Source organism: Poecilia reticulata, chromosome 6 (genome assembly GCF_904066995.2).
Source record: "Poecilia reticulata chromosome 6, P_reticulata-male-v2, whole genome shotgun sequence".
In the NCBI taxonomy this organism is placed as follows: domain Eukaryota; kingdom Metazoa; phylum Chordata; class Actinopteri; order Cyprinodontiformes; family Poeciliidae; genus Poecilia; species Poecilia reticulata.
In genome coordinates, this window is record NC_088835.1 from 19,356,245 (window position 1) to 19,380,992 (window position 24,748).

General features: G+C 40.5%; 1 protein-coding gene across 5 annotated transcripts; it reads left to right on the plus strand.

Annotated features, from left to right (window-relative positions):
* The first annotated feature begins 915 nt into the window (after positions 1-915).
* On the plus strand, positions 916-24,594 carry LOC103466057 (ELKS/Rab6-interacting/CAST family member 1). 5 transcript variants are annotated; one of them, XM_008411367.3, is made up of 22 exons: positions 916-1,118; positions 2,449-3,228; positions 3,697-3,885; positions 8,343-8,634; positions 8,903-9,030; positions 9,163-9,240; positions 9,318-9,473; positions 9,566-9,733; positions 9,820-9,987; positions 10,065-10,202; positions 10,295-10,435; positions 10,577-10,717; positions 11,334-11,527; positions 11,905-11,916; positions 14,507-14,642; positions 14,749-14,880; positions 15,140-15,193; positions 18,629-18,789; positions 18,997-19,144; positions 20,366-20,461; positions 21,107-21,292; positions 22,345-24,594. In XM_008411367.3, exons 2-22 carry the CDS (start codon positions 2,683-2,685, stop codon positions 22,480-22,482), a joined length of 3,402 nt encoding a protein of 1,133 aa, XP_008409589.1. In that variant the 5' UTR covers positions 916-1,118; positions 2,449-2,682; the 3' UTR covers positions 22,483-24,594. The 5 variants fall into 5 exon arrangements, with proteins under 5 accessions (XP_008409589.1, XP_008409590.1, XP_008409596.1 ...); XM_008411368.3 differs by having other exon boundaries at positions 9,166-9,240; XM_008411374.3 differs by lacking the exons at positions 15,140-15,193; positions 22,345-24,594 and adding an exon at positions 20,652-20,727 and having other exon boundaries at positions 9,166-9,240; positions 21,107-21,207.
* The last annotated feature ends 154 nt before the right edge of the window (positions 24,595-24,748 follow it).

Sequence of the window (24,748 nt, forward strand, 5' to 3'; positions counted from 1 at the left end):
AAGCTAAAATTAGCTGAACTAATACAACAGCATTTAGAATAGCATTATAATGCTGACCTACAGTAACATACTCCATACAGTTTGAAAACACCAGAAATGTAATAAGCAGAAACATGTTAGCTAAAAAGCTAATGTTACCTAAAATACAATCAATTGCATGCTGACCATCACTAGCATGATTAACTAAATTTACAAGGTTTTAGTAAAATGTAGTTACATTAATTTCAGATAAAAAAATTTTAGCCCTCATACCATCACTCGAATGTTAACTAAGTAAATTAATTAAAGTAATATGCAAATATTGCCTATCAAACTAGGTTTGGAAGGTCAGCTGGAATTAGGGTTAAAATTAATAAGGGTTGGAATTGGAATTAAGGTTGGAAGCAAGGCTAAAAGGAGTGTTAGAAGGAAGGTTGTATTGAGGGCCAGCATTAGGGTGCGAAGGAGAGTTGGAATTATGGTTGAAATTAAGGATGGATGGGATTAGGGTTTGGAAGGAGGGTTGGAAGTAGGGTTGGAGTTAGGGTTGGTGAATTCACTCTTTGAGGTTAGGGTTACATTAATTGAGTGAAGGGCTAAAATAACTGCCATTATGTTGACAATGGGAAAACCTTGATTTCTAAAGGTGGTACTTGTGTAATAATGTTGGAGAAAATTCTCTCGTAACATTTGAGCATGCTGTGTGCCAATCTTTGGTAATGTTTAACAAAACGAACACTAGCCTAGTCACTGTAGCCTATGCCACAGCCCCACAAAGACAACAGATATAAATGCGTACCATTTGTCAGAGTCGACAGATAACTCTCTGTTTCACCGGGTGTCCATGTTAGCTACTGTTCAGTCCAAGCTCATTCATTCCCAAACCACTGTTCTGTCGGGACCGCGCGTTTAAAATTAAAGCGTGGCGAGAAAGGCTCACGTGAACGCGCACAGGGGGCTTGACGTCACTGAGGCGCCCTGGCTCTCCTGAGCCGCTAGTACTGCTGGTAAAAAGATGGGAAAATCAGATAGCCGTTCATCGAAAAATTAACATAAAATGCCAGTTTTTACCGCACATGTCCGGATGCTAGAAGACTGAGCTCCAGCAGCGATTTGAGCTCCACTAGACAACGAAAAAGGTACTTTGATTGAAGAGGGTTGTCCCCCTCTTTCTTACCTTTAAGCTATTGTGTTAGCGGCAGAAAATAGAGATTTAGCTTGACCACTAAATTTGGGTTGGACTAGCCTCCATATGTCACAGTGAGCTAACACTAGATGTGTGCATTTTATACTTTTGGCTTTTAATAGGCATTTGCTGGGCTCATAGGTTTGTAGACGAGTCTGAGAATGAAGAAAAGCTGAAAACGAAGAGAAGGAAAATGGATATGGTTAGATGGGTGTCTCCAAAGCAGCCGCTGTATGTTCCGTGTCGTTGCGAATGAATCTGGCTAAATGTTTAATTCTCCGTTAGAGTATGACATTTTAACATTGCAAGGTAGGACGTCGTCAAATTAAAACATCAGGACTGATTTTTTTAACTTGCTAATATTTCTATTTGGATTAACATTTCTTAGCAGGGAAATTTTTTTTTTCCTCCCTTGAACGTCCACCATGGACAATCCCCTTTTTTTCCCCTCCCTGCTGCTTTTAACCTAAAGCGTCAGCTCATTGCACAACAATATTCGGATTATTTACATTTATACGATATGCAAAATGCTGAGTAATTACAAACACATGTAGCTTTAATTATAACCAGTTAGAGTAGGTTAAAGGTAGAGTTGTCATGGTTTAGTGTTGATCCCAGCAGGGCTACACCGAGGTTAGACAATTAAAATTACAGCTGACTATGTCCCTAACGGGCCTTATTTCTTGTTAGATCAGAAACTAATCATGTAACCCAGATTTTAATGAATGAGTTAGCTGATTACACATTTTAATTTTACACTTATTCACATCTTAGACTTTAAAATCACTGCTAAAGACATTTTCTTTATGTTGTCAGTGTAGTGGTATATGGTGGGGGAATATTGAAATATATTCACAAGGTTAGTGTTTCTGAGTGACTTCGTAATCTATAAATGTCCCTGCTAATTTGTACTGAAATCTAAAGTCTCTATAACAGACCTGCACAATATTAAGCATGATTTTGCCATAATTATTTCAGCTGTGATAAACGCCCACCACTTCAAATATCTTTGTAAATATGATGATTCTACATGATAAAAGTAAGGAGATTGATATTGTTATATTTCTGTCTAAATTAGACATGTCAAATAGAATAAATGGGGAAAGTACCAAAAGTTTTTTTTTATATATATTAAAGGCTACATAATATCAATGACAACAAATCAATGCTTAGGTCATACTGAGATCTTAACTGTATGTTTATATCTCATCGGTTTTATTTAAAAATGTCACTTTTTGGTGTTGATGTGCAGTTTATGAGAAGTGGTTGTTTTCTGTTTGCAGATATATTTGTAACTCTGGGAAAGTCTTGTCACATCTTCAGTCCCTAAAGTAAAGAGGAGCAGGCCTTTTCTTTTTTTTTTTTCTTTTTTATAAATATCATGAATATTGTGTCCAGCGCCTGCAGTTGAAGCGGCGTCATCGGCAACACTCGACTGTTTCAAGGCAGTGCCACAAGATCCGAGAGGATTTACCTACATCTGTTTGTCTGTTGGCTCCTTCGCTAGTTAACAGAAGATGTACGGTAGTGCCCGCTCTGTTGGCAGAGGGGATGCCAAAAACGGTGGGGGAAGAGACGGAGGCGGCGGTGGCAATCAGGGATCCGGCCGTTCACCACGCCTCCCTCGATCTCCTCGGATGGGACACCGACGCACCAACAGCACCGGCGGCAGCGGAGGAGGCCCTGGAGGAGCGGGTGGGAAAACTCTCTCCATGGAGAACATCCAGTCCCTCAATGCTGCGTATGCCACCTCAGGACCCATGTACCTGAGTGACAACGAGGTCGCCATGGCGGGCGACCACGTACCCAAAAGTGGTGTGACGGTGACTGCCGCCGGGCGACAAAGGGTGACGTACGGATCGCGAGGAAGCAGCGGTGGAGTCGTGGCTGCTAGCACTCCCAATATCTCCACCACGGTGCCTGCTAACGCAGTGCTGCCAGCAGGCATGATGGCAGGGGACGCGCTGGCGTTCGGGGAGCACCACATGGCCTCCACAGTGCCACACTCTCTAAGGCAGGCCAGAGACAACACCATACTCGACCTGCAGGCCCAACTGAAAGAGGTATTTTATAGGACTGAAACCATTAATCATAATTGATGGATTATTTCAATAATCAACAACTGATTTAATAATCAATTAATGTACAGACAGAAAAAAATAACATTCAGATCAGTAATTAATACAAAACTGCAGAAAAAAAAGATTAAAACATATTTGTCCTACCCAGACCTCTTCAAAAGTCGTACTTTTTTTAGCTTCCTTTTTGTATTGCATTTTAGCCGATAAAATTTTCATTTTCTTTTAATTTTTTTGTCTTATTTGCATCTTTTAATGTATTTCTAATATTGTATAAAAAAGGCTCAAGTGGTTAAATGAAAATCTGTAGACCGTGCCTGTTTTTTTAAATTCGATTAATCATCTCAATAATCGATTTCTGAACTAATTGTTAGTTCTGCCAGTTTTGCGGATTTCTTCCCTCAAGAACGACAGATATCTGGACGAGCTTATCACCTCACTCTCTTCTGTCAGGTTCTGCGTGAGAACGAGTTGTTACGGCGAGAAGTGGAAGTGAAGGAGAGCAAGCTGAGTTCCTCCATGAACTCCATCAAAACCTTCTGGAGCCCAGAGCTGAAAAAGGAGCGAGCTCTCAGGAAGGACGAAGCTTCCAAGATCTCCGTTTGGAAGGAGCAGTATCGTGTTATTCAGGATGAAGCACAGGTGAGCGTTTCAGTCTCTGATCTCAAGTTAGTTTTCTCTGCATCAAATCATCACATTTTAAGATGAGGGTGTGGGGGGAACACATTTCAGTCATTGTTCCGGCTTTCATTTTCATTATTCTCTCCATGTATATGTTTAAAAGCTGGTTTTGAACATCTATTTAATCCTCTTACGTGCAGCTATATGCTCATGCTTTGTAGATGAAAGGGATGTAAAATTTAATGGTGCATTAGCATTTTCGTGTGCTTTGGAAAGTGCTGGAAGTGGTGAGCATAATAAAATGTAGCATTAAGGCCTATTTAACGTGTGTGTTTGTGTGTGTGTTGTAGTGGTAGTCACAGATGCAGTTGTGTGGATTTAGGGTTTTAGATGCCTGCATTGTGTTGAATAAGATGTTTTTGCTCTGAGTTATGGGATGTTTTGATCACAGCTGGTCGGATCATGCAAAGTCTAAGAACACAAGCAGAGAAAACACAGAAAATGAATCTATATTAAATACAGCCTGGCTGCTTTCTGCCAGCTATGTTGACGCTTTAAGTTCTGCTTTAACAATATGTTTTGCTACCCATTTAATGGCAGGTGTGAGATTCTTACATGTTGGCCTTGGGTAAAAATGATACTAACGTTTCATTATATTTACACAAAATTTAAAACAAAAATCCAAAACATGACTTAATGTCATTTATTTGCCACAGAATGCTATCATATTGTATACTACACTCATGACATTTAAGATTTGTTTTTCTTCAGTATAAGAGAAAAATAAAGTATAAAACTTGCATAAGTTTTGTAGCTTTGCTCAAATTCTTAAAGGCCACAGTATGTATTTTTTTTAATTCTTCACTGGAAATATTTCACCAATAAATCGGCCCTGATTTCCTTAATTTTGGGCGATTGGCCGATACTTGCATCTGAAACCGATCGTATCCACTGAACTTATCCACTTCCAAAAATGACCTGAAATCAGCCGCTGTCCTCTTTTTGAGAGAAAGCTGGCTGACAGACTGACCCGTCCACAAAGTGACGCCTGCATGTGTACGATTAACAATCGTCACCCATCTGTTGCCAACTTGGCAACTATGTTGCTATGATTAGTAATTTTTCAGACAAAAAAAATCTGCATCAGTCAAAATTGGAGTCGGTAAGTGAAGTTTTGTGAAAATCGGTGATCTGCCATAAAACTGCAATCAGTGCACCCTTAGTTTTCAAACAGCTGAATTAGTTTTTCTTTTAAAAAAGAGAGAAAATGGTAGCAGCCTTCTTTTAGTCATCTGATGGTCTGCAGCAACAGGTGAGGGAGGGGCAGTGCTTCATCGAGCAGGAATAAAAGCAGTGACACTTATATCTCATTAAAAATACTTTACGCATTGTATGACATTTGTGTCTTTTAAAACTGAAACCTTTTCAAACTTTGATGTACGCTTCGTAGCAGACAACTGTACCGCGCCAAGCTGCGACTAAAACCGTAGATCTATAACTTTAGTAATGTGCGTTGAATATGATGTATTGATCCAAGCTGGTGGGATCTTTTACATTTTTTCTCTGTAGTGTGTGTGTACCTTTCCTCTTTCTTACAGTCTTTTTAATGAGACAATACAGGAAGTGTCAAAGCAAGTGGAGTTCACTCTGGCTACGTGAAGCCCAGAGGAGCACACTGCTGCTCTGCACTGCTGGTCAGGTGGCTTAAGGGCTGCTCCTGCATCTTTTCTTAAGCTCCAGTAAATGTAATTTTGCAACTATGAATACAGTCATGTTATAGAAATGAAAGGAGCACCACCTATTCCTCATATGAAGATCACACAGTTTTACAACTACATTTGATTACTTATGAGTGGTTGTCTGTTATTTAGCTAATAGCAGCTCATCAGTTATTCTATAAAGAGCAGAACAAAAAATATTTTCTTCGCTAACCAACTAAAAACTGCTAGTTGCATTTCTTTCTTTCCTGTTTTTAAAATCATTACACAATCAATGCTTTATAGACTAATATAATTGTGTGAATCAGTATTGTAACATTTTAGCAGCAGTACTGTTATTTTTAAAGTAAATAAATAAAAAATTGTCTTTGGGAAAAATTTTGTGTAAGAATCCTGATCCCTAAAAATGTAACATTTAAAGTATGCTGTAGTAAGTTTATGTCAGCCAGAGCGACGTATTCAATAATGCCAACTCAATAAACACATTTGAAGCCTTTCCAAAAAGCCTTTGTTGTCACGATTGTGGGAATTAGGTTTCATTAACAAAGACAAATCATCTTTGTTTAACTGTAACTGTTAATGGATGGGCCGGCCTCCTGTGTAATTTGCTGCGTTCACCCCTGCTGACTCACAGAATCCCGCTCCAGACTAATTCCCAGTTCTGCCCGACCAGCTCAGGGCTAATCAGCGGGTGCTTTAATTTAAAGATGTCAGCTTTCAAACGTCTGCCTCCGCCTCCCACGCTGGCATGCACGGAGACACAGAAAGGCACGGACACTGATTACGGCTTTGTGGTAAACTGCAGGCGTCGTCCTGGAAGGAGGCCCGACTGAATGAGCATATTTGCAGTTTCATGTTTGCTGCTTGTGTGCGATTCTTCCTCTCTTTTGCAGTTACTTGTGTTTATTTGAGTACTTAATTTCATCCAAAATCGTGTTTTGCTTTCTCTGGCAAAATGGCAAATATAACTTGGTGTTAAGATGAGTTTAGGTGGTGTGTGTGTGTTTTCTCTCAGACACCTGACTGTTTTCTCCCCTCAGGCAGTGAGGGTGAGAATATGGGGGCTGAGGAAGGGAAAAGGTGTGTGTGTGTCTGTGTGCGTGTAGGTATATCAGTGAGAGAAGTGGGGCGGTGGTGGCTCGGTGCAGTGAGTCAGCCTTAGTCACGGGGCGTAGAGGGTGATGGAAAAGGGATGGTTGGTGAGATGTTAGACAGGAGGAGAAGGGAGAGTGTGTGGAAGGTGGTTGGACAGCGAGTCGGGAGGAGAGACTATGTGCGCTGGTGGAGGGTGAAGGACGGATTGACAAAGGAAGAGAACAGGGAGGGGTCAGGACGACGGAGAGAAATGAAGCCAGACACTGACTTCTCTTTTTGTTTGGTCTTCTGAAAAACGCTCGCAGCTGGTTCAGACCGGAGCGCAACACAGCCTCGTGTTACGGCCTCGCAGCAGCTCTGCCAAGTGCCGTGGCGTCAGATGCTGCAAACAATGCAACACTACACTGGGCCGATTGTGTTTCACCACTTGTGTTTCTCAGGGCAAGAAATGCAACACTGTCCACAGAGCGAGATCCAGAAAGAGGAATCGGTCAAGGCGGGGCTAAACGTATGATAAAAGCCGTTTTTTTTACAGAATTTGACACAGTCGTGTTGTCATGGTAACCGGTGCCGCTCGTCCTGCTCATTGACGTCTGGCACCAGAACCCCTGCATGGAGTTGGTATAGAAAATGAGATAGGTATTACCATGTCTTTACATGATCGTGTTAGTTTAGTTTATTTTACAGTTAAAATACAGATCAACGATATTAAGAAAAAAAAAATAGTTCAGGAAAAGCAAAAGCAAAATAGAAAAATACATAATGTGACCCAAGAATACAATCCTTTATCAGTTCATTTCTAAATGTATACAGGAAAAAAAAAATCATAATTATTTAAGCACAGCTACAAATAACATCGAAACTATTTTTACGGAGTGCCTTTTATCAAGTGTGAAAAGTTATTTTGAACTTTGCGCAATGTTCTATCATCTCAATCTTTTATATTTTTTAAATACTTAAATAAAAAAACACTAAATTATCCTTTTGAATGTTACTCTATGGGACACTGTGGTAATCTCTCCCTGCCAGCTAAAAAAGGTTGGTGGCATCAACTAACTCTCTATGGTTACCTGGCAACAACCTGTTGAGTAACTGGCGCGGTAGCAGTTTTAGGTTTCACTCTGTGCTTCATAACTGCTTAAAAATAAACGACAATATCAAGTGAAAACTGTGGATAAAAAAGGAAGGGTCAAGCCACCAGTTTGGTAATATTTCAGATATTTAAAACAAAAAGCTAATCAGTAATTATCAGTAACAACAATTATTGATATTGACGGATTTGAAACGCTTATTGTGATATGTTTTCCAGTCATATTGCCCAGTTCTAGCTGTAGTTTGAGTAATTATTGTTTTTGAGCTTGGAGTAACAATTGAATAATATGAAACGTTTTTGTTTTTAATTTTATGTGCAAATCTTTTACTGTCCTGCAGCAGTCTGTGCTAAAGCACAATTTGGACAGCCTCTGACTGAAGTTGTTCTGTTGTTTTATAACCGTCTCATGATGAAGAGGATGATCAGTTAGAATAGTTGCCAGAACAGAACCAGCCTTCATTTTTTTAAGGCACAAACGCACCAAATCTTTTTGCATTTTCACAAATTGACAAAGTTGTAAAACTATTTGCAATGAAGATGGATGAAACCTAAGTGGACATGTCTGCCCCCAGCATCTCCAGATGACTGTTCAAGCCCTTCAGGACGAGCTGAGGATCCAGAGGGACCTGAACCAGCTGTTCCAGCAAGACCCCGCCAGCCAGGGGAGGGAGCTGGCCCTCGCATCTGAACCCACCGAAGAGAACTACCGGAGGCTACATGCTGAGCACGAGAGGCAGGCCAAGGAGCTCTTCCTCCTGAGGAAGACGCTGGAGGAGATGGAGCTGAGGATTGACACACAGAAGCAAACCTTGGTCGCCAGGGACGAGTCCATCAAAAAGCTTCTGGAGATGCTGCAGAGCAAAGGTGGGTTTTAGAGACGTCAAGGTATGTTTCATAAAGCGCTAATTGTTGTTCAGAGACATAAAAACGGTAAAAGTTTGGAATTACAAAAGTCTTGGGACATCTTTTTTTTTTGGTTGTCTCTGTTTGAACTTTTCGTCTGATTACTGGACTAAAACTGTCCCACTATGCTTATATTCACAAATTCTGTGTGTGTGTGTGCGCGTGTGTGTGTGTGTGTGTGTGTGTGTGTGTGTGTGTGTGTGTGTGTGTGTGTGTGTGTGTGTGACAGCTCCATCTGCCAAAGCGTCAGAGGAAGACCAGGAGAGGACCAGGAGGCTGGCTGATGCAGAAATGCACCGGCATCACCTAGAGAGTTTACTAGACCAGAGAGATCGAGAGATTACCGCCCTCAGAGAGGTAAGGCCCACATCAACAATCCTGACTCTAAATGGCACATTTGTTGTATATTTTCCAACATCTTCCAACTTATTAAAAAAAAAGTTTTGTTTTTTTTCCATGTAAAATCCCTTTTTTATATTTCTGATCCAGCAGGAGCTTCATCGTCGCTACGAAGGAACTCCAGAGTCCACCAAAACAAAGGCTTTACAGACTGTTATCGACATGAAGGTGAGAGTTTAACCTTTTCTGAGCGATCAGCTTTGCCACATCGTGCTTCCACTGGTGACCAACTTTAAATACCCCAGGATGCAAAAATCAACTCCATGGAGCGGAGCCTGAGGGACATGGAGGAGGAGCTGCTCATGATGAAATCCAACGGACTTCTGAGCTGCGAGGAGCGGCAGGAGGAGATGAAGCAGATGGAGGTGTACCGCAGTCACACCAAGTTCATGAAAAACAAGGTGAGAGACGGAACCACGTCGATTTAGCTTCACTCGGACATGTAAAAGTTTGTCCTCCGAGTCTCCCGAGTTGAATTCTTTCCGTTTTTCAGATGGACCAGGTGAAGCAGGATCTTTCCAGGAAGGACACTGAGCTGCTGGGTTTGCAGACTAAACTGGAGACCTTAACAAACCAGTTCTCAGACAGCAAACAGCACATCGAAGTCCTCAAGGAGTCTCTCACCGCCAAGGAGCAGCGCGCTGCCATCTTACAGACAGAAGTACAACAAAAGCCCAAACAGAGAACAAATCGCACACTATTTGGTAAAATTTTTTTTTTAAACGTACGTTGTATTTGTTTTGCCAGGTTGATGCCTTACGTCTGCGCTTGGAGGAGAAGGAGGCAACTTTGAATAAGAAGAGCAAGCAGATCCAAGAAATGTCAGAGGAGAAGGGAACCCTGAACGGAGAAATCCACGACCTGAAGGACATGCTGGACGTCAAGGAGCGCAAAATTAACGTGCTGCAGAAAAAGGTGAGGTTAAACATCTGCCACGCGGCGTGTCTCCTGCGGTGGATGTCCACTTCGCCGACATTGCATTTGCTTTGCAGATTGAGAATCTGCAGGAGCAGCTGAGGGACAAGGAGAAGCAGATGAGCAGCTTGAAGGAGAGGGTGAAGTCCTTGCAGGCGGACACTTCAAACACCGACACTGCGCTCACAACGCTGGAGGAATCTCTTGCGGAAAAGGTACGTTTACATCTTCCGGCCGGCTGCTGTAATTCCCGACTGTTCATGTGGAAAGGTTTTTTTTTATTTTATTGTTTCTCTTGCGTTTTCAGGAGCGAATCATCGAGCGTCTGAAGGAGCAGCGGGACAGGGACGACCGAGAGAAGACGGAGGAGCTGGACTGCTCCAAGAAGGAGCTGAAAGAGCTGAAGGAGAGGCTGAGCTTATTGCAGGGAGACCTGTCAGACCGAGAGGTGAGGAACAGATGGAGGAACACTCTCCCGTTCTGCCGGGACTCTAAAAATACACACAGAACATCTTTCTTTTTTTGATGAGTCATTGTGTTTTCAGTTTTCTTCCTGCTTGATTAGCTCAAATCTGTATTTTACGTGCAGACCTCTCTGTTGGACCTGAAGGAGCACGCTTCATCTCTGGCCTCTTCAGGACTCAAGAAAGACACCAAACTCAAGAGTTTGGAAATAACCTTGGAGCAGAAGAGGGAGGAGTGCCTCAAACTGGAGAACCAACTAAAGAGAGTGAGCTAACAGAGCATGTTAGACTACGTTCACACAGCAGGCAAATGCGACTCGAATCTGCTTTTGTGCCCATATATGACCTACATCCGGCTTTTTCACCACAGTCTGAACGATCTAATTCTGATCTGTTCATCCCCAGAAATATAAGATCTTTGGTACTTCCAAATGTGGAGCTAAATCAGATACGTGTCCGATTGTTTTCAAAGCGCGTGAACATTTTAAAAAAAGCCAGACGCAGTAAATCAAAACGTAAACAAAGGCTGAAAATTATGAACTTATGTAAGAAGTCTATGAAAAACTCTCTGCTCCCGTTGCCGAATAAACTCTAGAATTGATCCTTAAACGATTCCACCCATTATTACTTATGTAAACAATGTGCTGCTGTGTGATGTTAACGTTCCTCTTTTGCACATGTGTGTCGCTTTGGGGATGTAAACCTTTCAAACAGAAGTCTCATTGCAGCCGAGTTTAATTGGTGTGAACGACCAAGCAAAAAAAAAAAAATTATAATTTCATCAAAAAATGAGAATTGTGCATCAAGACCCTCAGTATGAACGTAGCCTTGGTGAATGACCATCTGGTTCATTCTTACTGATATGAATGTGATTCTTGTTAGGCTCAAAACGCGGCACTGGAAGCTCAAGCCAACACAGAGCTGGCGGAGCGTATTAGGAACCTGGAGCAGGAAGTGGTCCGACACAGAGAGGATTCTGGGAAGGCTCAGGCGGAGGTGGACCGCCTCCTCGAGATACTTAGAGAAATGGAGAACGAGAAGAACGACAAGGACAAAAAGATCAGTGAGCTGGAGAGGTGGGTCATCTGTGATGTTTGATGAACACGGACGAAGCTTCTGCTTGTCCCAGCTGGATTTTCTCAGTTTGATTCCAGATGGTCAGAGTGACGCGAACGCATGATCACGAGAGGCTGTTTTTAGTCCCCGTCGCTCCGATCTATGCAAGCTGACATGCATCTTCTAATTCTGCAGTAACTCAGTGTGATGTGTGGCACATTTCTGATTCAGCGTTTCATTTAACTTGCTAATTTCTAGTGTCTCTTTCGAAAAGGTTTGAGTTGTCGGATGAGCCTCTTTTTCTTCCTTCCTAATGTTTCCATATGTTCGGTTTCTTAGCCTGAGTCTCTTTTCTCTTTGCTGTTTTCTTTGCACTGGACATTTCTTCCCTCACCAGTTTGGCCTCCAGGTTAGTAGTTGCTCTTTTCTATCCGCATGACTCCCCTCTCCTCTATCCTCTTCTTTTGTTTCTTCCCTTCCTCTTTCCTCCTTCTGTTTCTCTAAAGTGTGTGCTGTGTGCACCCTTTATTTTTTTTTTACTGGGCTCTTCTTTACATTTATGTTCATGATTCTTTCTGGTTTTAACTTTAAATCAAATCTGACATTGATGCTGTTGACTGGAGGAAAAATGTTGCCTAAGGATCTGTTTGTACATCGACAATTTTAGAGTAAACTTCTCATTAGACCATATTTCTGTACGTCTGTTTTAATCTGGAAATACTTTTTATTTACATCCTTGTTCCGGCTAAAACGGGATCAAATTAGATTTTTATCATTATCCATTCTGGAGAGGTTTCCAGACTTTTACTCCTTATTCCATGATCTAAAATATAAAAATCTGAATTTCTCAATGTTTCTATTCATTTATATTTAGGTGATGACCTGTATTTGTTTTTTACCACATCAAAACTTTAGTTGTTGTCCCTTATTAATCACTTGTTCACAGATAAGTATTCAAAATGTAAAATGGTTCATTTCAAAACCTTTTTTAGTCTCTAGATTTTAGCTCTGGGCTTCAAACTGGATCCAAACTTTTTGAACTGGGTTTGGTTTATAATAATTTTTTGTTTTGTTTTTTTAAATGAAGGCGTCACTGCTCACAATGTGATCTAAAGTTAATTCATTTCTGATCATCTAAGATATACGTTTTAAGTAGAGATGTGCCGATCAGGTTTTTTCCTGCCGATACCGATCACCCATGAGGGCTGATCGCCGATACCGATCACCGATACCGATCACATAATGATAATTATTTTTTTATCATAAACACTATCAGTTACATTATGTGGAAAAAGGAACCATGAATTCACCTTAATTTAGACAAAAACTTGTTTTTAATAACTTTTTCCAAGAAGAAAACTAGGCATTGTGCAAATTGTACTGCTATCAATAATACTATCTTTAACAGACTGATAACATATGAAGGCTCTGAAGAGGCTAAATAATGCAAAGAGCCAAAATAAAACCTCTCAACATTGCCAAAAAATTCAAGTATAAAACTTAACATTCAAAGGCAAATACAGGTTCCATTACAATAAACAATCCAGAGTTACTGAATGAAAACTTCCTGATAGCATGGCGGCTCGCTGATTACTGCTAGTTCTGACTGAGCGGAGTAATTATGCAGAGCAGGGAGGAGATCGATTATTTTTTTTAGAGATTATCTGTCTCATATTAGGACAGCGAAAGTTTTAATACGTATGTAAAATGTATTTTTTTTAGGTTAGATGCTGCAGCTTTAAACACGTTCGGTGTGAGAGTCACTACCAGGTGGAGCAGAAGCAGCGCTCCGTCTGTAAAATATTACTACCTGTAGCGTGTAGCAGCAGTTCAACAGAGAGAGCAGAACCAGCGTCTTACATCGCAGCTCGAAGACTTAAATAATTTTACGGGTTATTTGTTTAGCTTCCTGACCGTCATGGTAATCCTGGTGAGTGTTTGTAGCTGTGCGCTGCTTTACCTGCTGTCTGATCCTCCGTATGTCTTTTTTACTGCAGTGAGCCTCGATGTAGCCAAACTCCGTCAAGTATGGCATTGTTTTTATGTCATATTAGCTTCGTTGTGTTGATGCATTTTGACGTGCTTCAATTTTCCGCCGCAACACGCAAACTTCCCCATTCACTCAGTGCGTTAAAGTTCCACATCGCTTAGGATTTGTTGCTGCACGTTTGCGCAGTGTGAAGGAAAGAGGAGACCAGCTGCACAGGCAGGCTGCGAAATGAGATGCAGGTGATCGGTATCGGCAACAAGAGCCAATGATCGCCGATCACCGATCATGCACTTTTTCACGGAAATCGGCCCGATTATGATTGGTGACCAATCGATCAGCACACCTCTAGTTTTAAGTATTTTTTTTAGATATATATTTATTGTTTTCTTAAGTATTTTTAACTGTTTACATTGTATCAAAATGTAAGAGAAAATAAATAACAAAAGTTTGCTCATTACTTCGCTGCAAAATCCTAAACCAGTTTTCAGACAGAAGGGATTAAAAATGGATAATAAAACCCAACTATGATGTTCGCAATTATTCATAATGTCACAAAAACCGAAAGGAGGCAAAAATGTTTGGGAAAATACAAAATTTAGAAATTGTAAAAACCCTGCTGAAAAACCATCAAATGTCAGATTTTCATTTTCTTTTTGTTTTACCGTTTTATTCTTTACAAAGTAAACCGAACAATTATATTTTAGCTTTTACTTTAGAAGTGATGTGTATTTGTATGATCATTAATTCATAAAGAAAATAAAAAATCATATTCCTGGTCATCCTGTCGGCAGGTATTACATTTTTTGTTTATATTTAAACCCAGAACCTCTTTACTATGAAGTATTCAATGTACGTAAAGATAAAAAGGGCGTTTCTATATGTCATGTAACAAAAACAAATCCGTTTTTTTCTCTCCACATAATTAGCAAAGTATTTAACAGTTTTAGATTTAAATATCAGATTTTCCGTCAGTATTTTTGCAGGAGTTGAGCATATTTTGTCTCTGCAGGCAAATGAAGGACCAGACGAAAAAGGTGGCCTCCCTGAAGCACAAGGAGCAGGTGGAGAAGAGCAGGAACGCTCGGCTGATGGAGGAGGCCAGGAAGAGGGAGGACAATCTGTCCGAGTCGTCACAGCAGGTGAAGGTGAGGCCCGTTTCTGAGTCGCTTGGGCTCGAATGCGGTCTGCAGGAAATGCGCCCTGTTACGTCGCGTCGGTGTCTAACAAAGCAAAATCTCCGCTGGTGTGAAGGACACTCTGCGTCAGAAATCAGAGCGCATTGAGGAGCTGGAGGAGGCTCTGAGGGAGAGCGTTCAAATCACTGCTGAGCGAGAGATGGTGCTGGCGCAGGAAGAGGCCGCTCGATCGCTGCAGGAAAGACAGGTAATTAAGCGCACGCACGCACCAACATACACACACACACACGAGCGAGACGAGTCGGTGCTAGTCAACCAACAGAAGCAGCCGCTGCTGCATTTCTAAATATTCCTCTGGAAGTCTTTCTCTTTCACCTTTTGCGGTGTTGATCGCTCTCTTTGTCCTGCCTCCTCTCTTCTGGCTTCTTCTTCTTCCTCAGTTCCTTTATCTTTGCTTGTCGTTTTTTTTCTTGTCTTCTTTCTGCTACACAACCGCCTCTCCGAAGCACTCACTCAAACCAATGCATGAGTCCAACCTCTCCCACTTTAAGTGGTCTAAGGTACGAGTCCAGTGTGTGTGTGATCGCCATCAGTGGTCAGCAGCTCCGTTTAAAAACAACACTTCTACAAGTCATGCAGTCTCGTGCAACGCTTTTTTTAGAGGTTGTTTTTTTTTTTTGGTCTGTGTTGGAAGCTTTCAGATTGATGTTCAGACTGCATGGATTTGTAAAGTGTTTGTGTCGTTTCCAGCCCACGTAGACTCGATGGGATTATGTTTACCTGCTGTTTGCTTGTAAAGTAATGTTCCTAGGCAGAGAGTTCACTTACACTGCAATGCAAACGTGTTCATACTTCTTGGATTTTTCCATATTTTATCATGACACAACCACAAACTTCAGTATCTCTTAGAGCGAAAACGATTAATCGTATTAGTTGATTATTGCAATAATCGTCAACTAATTTAGTAAGTGGTGAATCATTAATTGGATATATTCAAACTTTAAAAAGGTAATTCACTGAAAGAACAGCAATGAAGTAAAACACTAAAGAAAATATATATATTTGGTGCTTAAGATAAATAAATCTTTGACCTCAAGTGGCATACTTTTAGCTTTACCTCGTTCAAATTCTATACATACAAAATCTCCTGTTAAGCTCCTTTTTCTGTCCAATTATTAATTGGTTAATAGAAAAAAATAGTCAAACGCTGTTTAAGTCGAGCAGAAAGGGCTGAGTTTTCCACATGTTGTTGCTGCATGTACATTGTTTTGCTACAAATTATCAAGTATTAAAGGAATGCTGTTTTTGCATTTTAGGCAATAAAATGCTATTTTTTAAATTTAACAACAGAAATGAATTATTTGTTTGCATCTTTTAATGTATTTCTAATGTTGTATAAAAAAGGCTTACTCGGTTAAATAAAAAAATTTGCAGAATGTGACAAATTTTTTATCCGATTAATCGTTAAGAATAATCAATTTCTAAATTAAATGCAAAAATGTTGGAAAACTAACACATCAAACTGTCCCTTCCTATAAAAATGCATGGCGGTGGCAGTATCATGCTATGGTAGTGCTTTTTTCAGCATTAGTTCTATAAAGTAATGTCTCATGAAGATTGGCTGCATATGCAGTTTTCAAATTTCTTACACGCAAAATACTTTGAAATCATGTTTCCTTTTGCTTTTACTTGACAATTGTTTCTCTTTCTTGTTGTTCCGTCACACAAAACTCCCAAAACAATGTTTTAAGGTTTGTGGCTGTAGCATTTGGCATAATGTGGAAAAGTTTGCTGGGTATGAAAGCCTTTGTGAGGCACTGTACTCATTAGTTGGCCAGTGAATGAAGATGAACTATTCAACTTTTCTCTAGTTTGGTCTTGGAAAAACAAAACAAAACAAAACATTTGAGAGCTCATCTCATTTGCTGTGGCAGGATGTTTGTTGTCACCCCTCCGGATCAGATTTCCACCCAGCTCTGTCCCCCTCCAGGTTTCAAACGTTGCTAAAATGTCTGAGGCACTTCTGAACACAACAAAGAGGACTGCTGCTGATGTGGAAAGGTTATTTTAGTCGATCTTCATCGCTGCGTTAATGTTGGTTTTCTTTTCTTCCTTTGATTGCTTGGATCTCTGTTCAGTTGCATTCAGAGGTTAAAGGGACAGTTGGATATTTTTTTAAATGTTTTCAGAGGAAGTTTCCTTACCTGTTGTAGAAACGTCACAGCTGGTGAGTCGGATCGATGCAGCTCCAACAACCTTCGCTGACATTGGTTGAGAAAACAATCTGAACTACCTTAAAAGTTTATTGGACATTAATAATGGACTGATATAGTAATATATAAATATTTTCAGAGTTGTTTTAAGAGCTGCACAGATTTTTTTGATTCCTTGTTTTGTGAGGCTTCGACCTGCCGATACTAAGTTTAACCGTTTCTACTAAACGTCTTTTGTAAAACAAAACAAAGGCTACATCAGAAACTGGACAGACCAGAATACAGGCTTGTCCCTCTCTCTCTCTGGGAATCACCTAGTGCAGAAAAACCCTTCAGCTGTACAGTCGAGATCCACTTGTGGAGAATTGCAGCACATCTCCTATTTTTTTTTTTTTTCTCATTAACTTTTCTGTCGGCAGACCAAGAAAGTTAGAAGAGCAACATATCACAAAATGTCTTTGAATTACTATTGGTAGAATTCTTTTTTTTTTTCATTTACTGCAACTGTAAATGAACCTTTAGCTGGCTTTATTGTGAATTGTTTAAATCAGGTCCAGGGGTGACGTCACACTGTGTGAGTGTGTGAGAAGGAGAGAGAGAGCTAAATTAAGACCAAAACCGAACCAATGAGATCATATGCAAGACCACTGCTGTATTCATAAAGTGGTTTCTTTTGCAAACTTTTAAAATAGTTCCCTGGGACTTTAAAGCGTAGGAGCAGAATGATTGTAGATTTTTATGATTTAGAAATCTTAGCATGACTGTGTTGTGTCTTTTCAAACCAGTAACTGGCCTAATTCTCAATTACATGAACAATGGATCCCTCTTTTTTTATTTATTTATTTTATTTTATAAAATCCTTACGGTATGTACAGGATGTCCATGTGTTGTTAAAAAGTCCTAAATTAATGTGTATAAAATTAAGGCTTAAATTTATTGAAAAAATGTAAATTAGCCTGTAACGTGTTAATCACAGGTTTTACATTTTATCTTGGTAGGGCTATTTAATTGCATATTCTATGTTTTTTTTTTTTTCTTGCAAAAGTCTTGAGTTGCACAGTTTTTGATCTGTGACTCGCTGCTAATGTACCCTTGCTTGCTAGCTAGCTAGTTTTTTTGCACCTGTCATGGTGAGTTGCTTGGATGATGGTCAAACATTTCTGTGCAGATGTAGGTCTTAAATTCGACTCATAACGGTCTTTAAAAGGCTTTTAAAAAGCTCTTAAATTGGAGTTGGTGAAACCTGCAGAAACCCTGATGTATCAGAGGTTTGAATGATACCTGATGAAATTAAAATTCATTGAACAAAAGATGAATACTTTCCACTGCAAGAAGATTTAAATTAGTCAGTGATCTCGCTGTAAAAAATGTTTCAAAGAGCCCTCTTGCCGCTCTTTTCACAAACTCGCCCTTGTTGTTTTGATTTGCTAAAACTGTGACGGCCGTCTGACTAGTTGTTGGTCTTCCTCACAGCAGTATGACTCCTTTCTCCCACAGGTAGGGAAATCTATTTGCAGAACCTCACTTCAAACAGTCCAAACTGTCCCTTTAAGGCACCCTGGAGTAAAACGGTTTCCAGTCTGTATGCAACTCCTTGTATATTTGTTTGCTAGTAGCAGTTGTTTACTTTAGTAGGTAATAAAAACGGATTCTACAGCCGTCCTTCCCTTTCATCAGTCCATTTATCATTTAGAAACCCCTGTAAGTGTCATTTGCTGGGAAAATGCTTGACAACCGTTGATTTCTAGGTATATGTGTGTGCGTGCGTGTGCGCGTTTCCAGATGGAGGAGCTGCTGGGTGCCATGGAGAAGGTGAAACAGGAGCTGGAGTCCATGAGGGCCAAGCTGGCGTCTACCCAGCAGTCTTTGTGTGAGAAGGAGGCCCACCTCACAACCCTGAGAGCTGAGCGCAGGAAACACCTGGAGGAGGTGCTGGAGATGAAGTAAGACCCACACACACATACACACTCACTAACTCTCTCTACAGGGTGGTATAGACTGTAGATTATTGATTGGCGCCTTAATCAAGTAAAATGTCATCCATTTCTGGCTTTTCCCAGTCAGCATGCTGGCTTTGTGCTATAAATAATAGAATATACCTGAGCTATTTGTACAGCTGAGCGTCCCGTTGCTTCATCTACATCAAACAGGCAGGAGGCCCTTCTGGCCGCCATCAGTGAGAAGGACGCCAACATCGCGCTGCTGGAGTTGTCGTCCTCTAAGAAGAAGAAGACGCAGGACGAGGTGGCCCAGCTGAAGCGAGAGAAGGACAGACTGGTGCAGCAGCTCAAGCAGCAGGTGGGGAAACGCCGTCTGGGATCAGGGAGGGGCGGCGTGTGGAGAAGGGTGGTTTAGGGAGACCTGCGTTTGTACATTCATCTGGAGTTTCACCCGGAAGTATTTTGGCGTTTATTAGAAGGGTCACCTCTGTGTCTAATGTCGAAGCTGTTTGTTGTAATTTGATTCATCCATAGCTTCTTTTTCTTCTTTTTTTTTTTGATTGAGTGAACAACACACAGAAATCAACAGTAATAACTAAAAAAACAAAAATATACTGCATAATATGACCACAGGTCTGCGACTCTTTTGCTGTATTTTATTGTTTCTCCCAAGCATTATTTCCATAATGTACTTATTTGTTTAGTAGTTGTAGTAAGTTGTACTTCGGCTTCATTGGTTATGCATTCTCTTGCAAGTCTGGTTGTTGCTCACAATTAGTGTAATTTTTAAAAACCAGCCTTGGGGTTTTCTTCATTTGAGCCTCCACATTATGTCACCAGGTTACATAGCCACAAAAGAATAATAAGCCCACCTTTTACATTCAGACCAGTGCGTCACTTTCTGAACAGGAAGATCAGGTTTCATATAAAACTTGAAAAATGGGAAGTTCGGTTTGAGTATTTTCCAGATGTAGAAGTGTGGAAAAGGAAAATAAGAGTATGAAAAATCAATTCCTTTTTTTCCTTAATTCTGTCATTTTTTTCCTTCCTGCCTTTGTTTTACTTTCTATAGAACCTGTAAAAGTATAGGTTCTTTATCAGCCTTTATCAGGCATAAATTCATAGAAAATTGTTATTTTAAAGTTTATAAAGTGTGTGTTTTTAGATAAAGAAACACATAGAAATCCTGGACCTGCACAAAGCAAAGTGACTGAAGTGAGTCCTTCGTGCACTTTGCTGCTGTTGTTGTTTTTCGGTTTCTCAGATCTATACTCCCACAAAAATAAATGCGATCTTCCAGATGTAGTTGATTTCTCAACAAGAAGAAACATCTGTAGTACATTTTATAAAAAGCAATAGGAAACTCCTCACAATCAGATCTTGGCCTGAAGTAGAAGTTTGAAGTTGCAAGTTTCATCAAAATGGTTTGAATGAAACATTCAAACAGAAAACAACTTTGTATTTATGCATGGTCAACTGGACAGGCCGGTGCTCATATTAGCAGCCATGTTTTCTTTGGATGGAGTCAGAAAACGTCACTCCTGACATTTTGAACTTTTCTCTGTTTTCAAATCGTCAGACTCAGAACAGAATGAAGCTGATGGCCGACAACTACGAAGACGATCATTTGAAGGCTGCACACGACCACACAAATCACAAACCCTCTCCAGATCAGGTAATCTATTTGACCCGGATCTGATTTGACAACATCTCAGTCGCTGAAAAGATCTCCTCTGAAGCGTCCGTCCAGAAGGTCGGACTGGCGGACGCCACGTAAAGGCAGCAGACGGTTCTTTTATGTCGATGTGCCGCTAACCAGGTTTTTTCTTCCTAATGCTGCGTCTGGCTAACCTTGTGGTTACCAGGATGATGAGGAGGGTATCTGGGCGTAGCCTGCCTTATGCCCCTCCCCTCTCTTTCACAGCCTTTTTGTTCGGAAGGGTGAGCTCGTATAAAGAAAGCCAAACCTTTCACCTTCACCACCAGCATGTTGATTTTTTTTTATTTTTTTATTTTCTCCTTCATTCATCTGTGCTGCTCTTCATATCGTTTGATGTTGGGTCACATTGTTTGAGATTGGAAGCATTCGTCGTGTGTTGCTTGTGCAGCTTAAGAGTCTTAAATTTGCATGCAGTTTCTATGCGGCTATTTGTTATAAATTTTACTCACTGAATTTTTTTGGTTTTTTATGATGAAGCTAAAGCTGTCGGGGACGGATAGCTTAGCGTGCATGCTGAATCATGATCACTGCGGCTTCATTGTTGTGCAAGCATTTGGACCGGATCAAAACTGACACTTTTCCTCTTCCTCCTCTCTACAGATGATACCCCCTCTTCTTGTCCTGTCCCAGAACCGCAGTAAGCTCAAACTCTACATCGCCCACCTGACAGACCTCTGCCATGACCGAGACCCCAGCATCCTCAGCCAGCTCACGCCTCCGTCTCACTACCACCACAGCGACCCTGAAGACTGGGAGGAGGAGCTTCAGAAAATGAGCGACGAACAGGTGCTGGGGGGGGGAACAATAAAAAAAATTTTTTTACATTTCAATAAACTTTAATGTGTTTCAGTTGGATTTTTATTTTGACAGATCAATAAAAGTTGATACATAAATGAACCTGGATGGAATAATTACATGGGTTTTTTTATTTTATTTTATTTTTTTATCTTAATCTATTAACTATGCAGTTCTTTAATATTCTGCCCCCTTTTTTCTGTTACCCTTAAATAAATAGCCAAACAACGCTATGTGCTAACTAAAACATCCTACAACAATTGAGTTTTGCATTAATTTTTATTAATTTTAATACTGCATGTCTTCCTGCTTTTCAATTATTTTTAAGTCACTTTACTGAGGTAGCGACAATAAAAAAAGCTCCTGTTGAAATAGTGTTCAGTTGCCATGGCAGCATCTCCAATCAAAGCACACTTTGATGCTGAAAATATCTCTAAAACAAACGTGGCGAGCTGAGATTGTTTTTTCCTGTTTGCATTTTACTTGGTGTACATTCTGAAAAATCTTCCAAGTGTCAAACATGCAAAACAAAATAAACATCAGTCCAGGAAAATCACTGGTTTTAAACTTTTAAACTTTGTCTATTTTACCAATTAAAATAACACTTAATTTTTTCCTATCCTTCCTTTCTGATTTTGGGCAGTTTTCCTACTTCCATAAATTTGGCCCTTTGTCTTGAACATCTTACATTTTAGTGCCCAGAGTTTCAGCTCCTCTCTATGCATCTCTATTTGCCGTAAACAGGCTATTTGAACTAAGTGTGGAAAGCGGGTCAGAAACCAGAAGCTGCAGCGGCTGACATAAAAATCACAGGCAGCTGAAATCAGTATCTTGAGTTTATTTAAAAATAGATAGATAGATGATGGATACTTTGGGCTGGATCTGGATATTTGCCACATCTTTGAGGAGCTATAAAGGTTTTAAAGAGCCTTTTAAAAATGGAAAAGTTTAGCTGATAACTCACTAAAATATTCTCAGGGCTGCTGCTTTCAGAGGAGTTAAACAAACTCAAACACTATCCTTTATTTTTCCTGTGCTTCCAGTTGAAACGGGAGACTGAGGTGTGTGAGAAGGAGAACGGGGAGCTGCAGGAGTTTGCCAATTCAGTCCTCCAGCAAATCGCAGACTACTGCCCCGACATCCTCGAACAGGTCGTCAATGCGCTGGAGGAGTCATGCTGACAAATCTGACTTTGGACTTAAGCAAGCGGAGCCCAGGAAACCCCCGACCTCCATCCAGGAAGAGGAGAGCCGGCCGGGCCGTCATCTTCTCCACCCTGCATCAAGTGTCCAGGAAACTGAAGTGCTTTTCTGTCTTTTATGTCACTCTGAGGTCAGGCTGGCTGCATCAAAATAAGGAAATTCACAAAGCGACACTTTAGAAGACTTGTTTTATTTAGTGCAAATGAGGGAGGAGAACTAAAGCACACGTGGTGGGGCGATCTTTGTCTTTTAGCGTAGCCGCATTGTAAAAGATGTTCCAGATGAAAGAAGGGAGCCTCACAAAGCCTTACCTCCAGCGGGAACTGACCTTCACGAGGCACTTTTGTCTCAGGCTTTTCCCTCTTTTATTCATCTCTCGAGCCTTTCATGTTAAAACGGGAACACAGATCCCATCCTTTGGGACAGAAAAGCACTTTTTTATTTTTTTAATTTCTGGGTGAGCTGCTACACCCAAAGGGAGCAGGGTGGAGTCGAGTTCGGAGGTCAGGCGTGGCGCCGTGTAGACGTTTGTTTTCAGTCGCCTATCGTAGCGCCATCTAAATGCCGCTTTTTAACCGGAAGAGCTCCTGAGGCGCTAGAGTCGGTACGTTACTGCGTCGTCGTCGGTGGCATTAGAGGGGGGATCAAGGCTCAGCCTTTCACAGAAGATCCGAGTTTAGTTACCATGTTTATAACCGAGGAGAGGATTTAGGGGGAGAAAGCTTTTCTTTCATTTCTCGATGGTTTTGCACACAGCGTCCACTTGTTTATGAGGTATGCAATGTTTCTTTTGTCTTTTTTGAGAACGTTCTCGTGGCCTTGGAGCATGCACACAGATCAGTACAGGACCTAAATGCAGAGGCTTTTCCGCCTCTGTAATACTGGTGCTATGGCATGATGTAAGAACTGATCCTCATCCAAAGTTTCTAAAGGAGTTCCTTAAAGCCCACATACCGACGGCCCTTTTTTTTGTACGCTCAGATGCCTCTGTTGGTGTTTGTTTCCGTTTGTTTTATTATTCAGGGCTGAGTTTTTTAATTACCAAGTGCATTGATTGACATTTACAGAGGAAACGAAAGTCACTTTTCAAGCAGATTTAGACTTTTTAAGATCAGTTTGTAAATAACGTGGTATTCAACACGTACAGTAACTGAATAAAAGTAATAACGTGGAAGGTGTATCGTGCATTCTTAAAAGACAAAAAAATCAGAAAAGTTCAAAGCAGTGCAGTTGTCTTTTTGTGTCTAATTTTGTCTCCCGGGACAAACGTATGTGTGACTGTGCTGCCATAAATTGCAGAAAGTCTATGTTCTATAGAGAAATATATATAAATAAGATATATGAAAAGTTTACTGTATCAATATGCATTGAATGTTTGCACAGAATCTCAAAGAGCGTGTTGCTCTGAACAAAATAAGTGTTCTCAGCGGAAACTGAGGAAAGACGTGTTTTAAAAAAATAAAGTGTCAAAATAATGTGTGAACTAAAGACGTTTCAAACCGTGACTATGTGATGGGAGGGTAAATTCTCAAGTTTATTTCTAATTGTCTTTTTCAAATGCATATGCTCGCCAAACGGTGGCGCTATCCTAAGACGCCCATGCTGTCTTTTTAGTCGACGGTTTTTGTTGGTGACCCTGATGCATAAAAACGAGTCTCCAGCTGTCGTAGCTCTCCTGCTGTCAGCGATTATATTCAGCAGGTGTCAGTGAGAACCAAAGACACGGCTGGAGGTCTGAAATGAGAGTTGGATGCTTGTTTTTCTGTCAAACTGACTACAGAGCTGTTTCTGTCCCTTTAGCTCCTTACAGCTGAATTCCAAGATTATTCTAGCAGTGTTTCATTCCCCTTTACTTTGGCCTCGCTTTCCTTTCTTCCCTCAACGTCTCTTTTCTTTTTCCTTCAAACTTTTTAACTGGGAACACAGAGCTAATCAAGGGGCTTTAAGTTTGATGTAAGTTTTTGCATTTGTAAAAAATAAAAATGTACTGCTGTCTGTTAATGTCAAGAATCAAACTGAATAAAAAAAAAAAAGACATGTTGGTTACATGGATTTTGTATGTATGGAAAAGAATAAATTATGAGCCTCGTTTTCTTGTGTTTTTTTTTAAACCAGAGTAATTGAATGGCTCAAAATCCTTTTAAAAAAAAACCAATATAGGAATATTGGTTTTTTAAGTAGGAGATATTTCTCTTTTCAGTTAAATATTAGAATTGTTTATTTTTGCCTTAATTTGTTAGAATAA

What these genes read in the sequence shown, in the direction of transcription:
- LOC103466057 (XM_008411367.3), top strand. Translation starts at nt 2,683, where the DNA reads ATGTACGGTAGTGCCCGCTCTGTTGGCAGAGGGGATGCCAAAAACGGT. An exon ending in AGTCGTCACAGCAGGTGAAG is followed by an intron (nt 14,643 to 14,748) that starts GTGAGGCCCGTT and finishes GCTGGTGTGAAG; the next exon opens with GACACTCTGCGTCAGAAATC. An exon ending in AGAAAATGAGCGACGAACAG is followed by an intron (nt 21,293 to 22,344) that starts GTGCTGGGGGGG and finishes CTGTGCTTCCAG; the next exon opens with TTGAAACGGGAGACTGAGGT.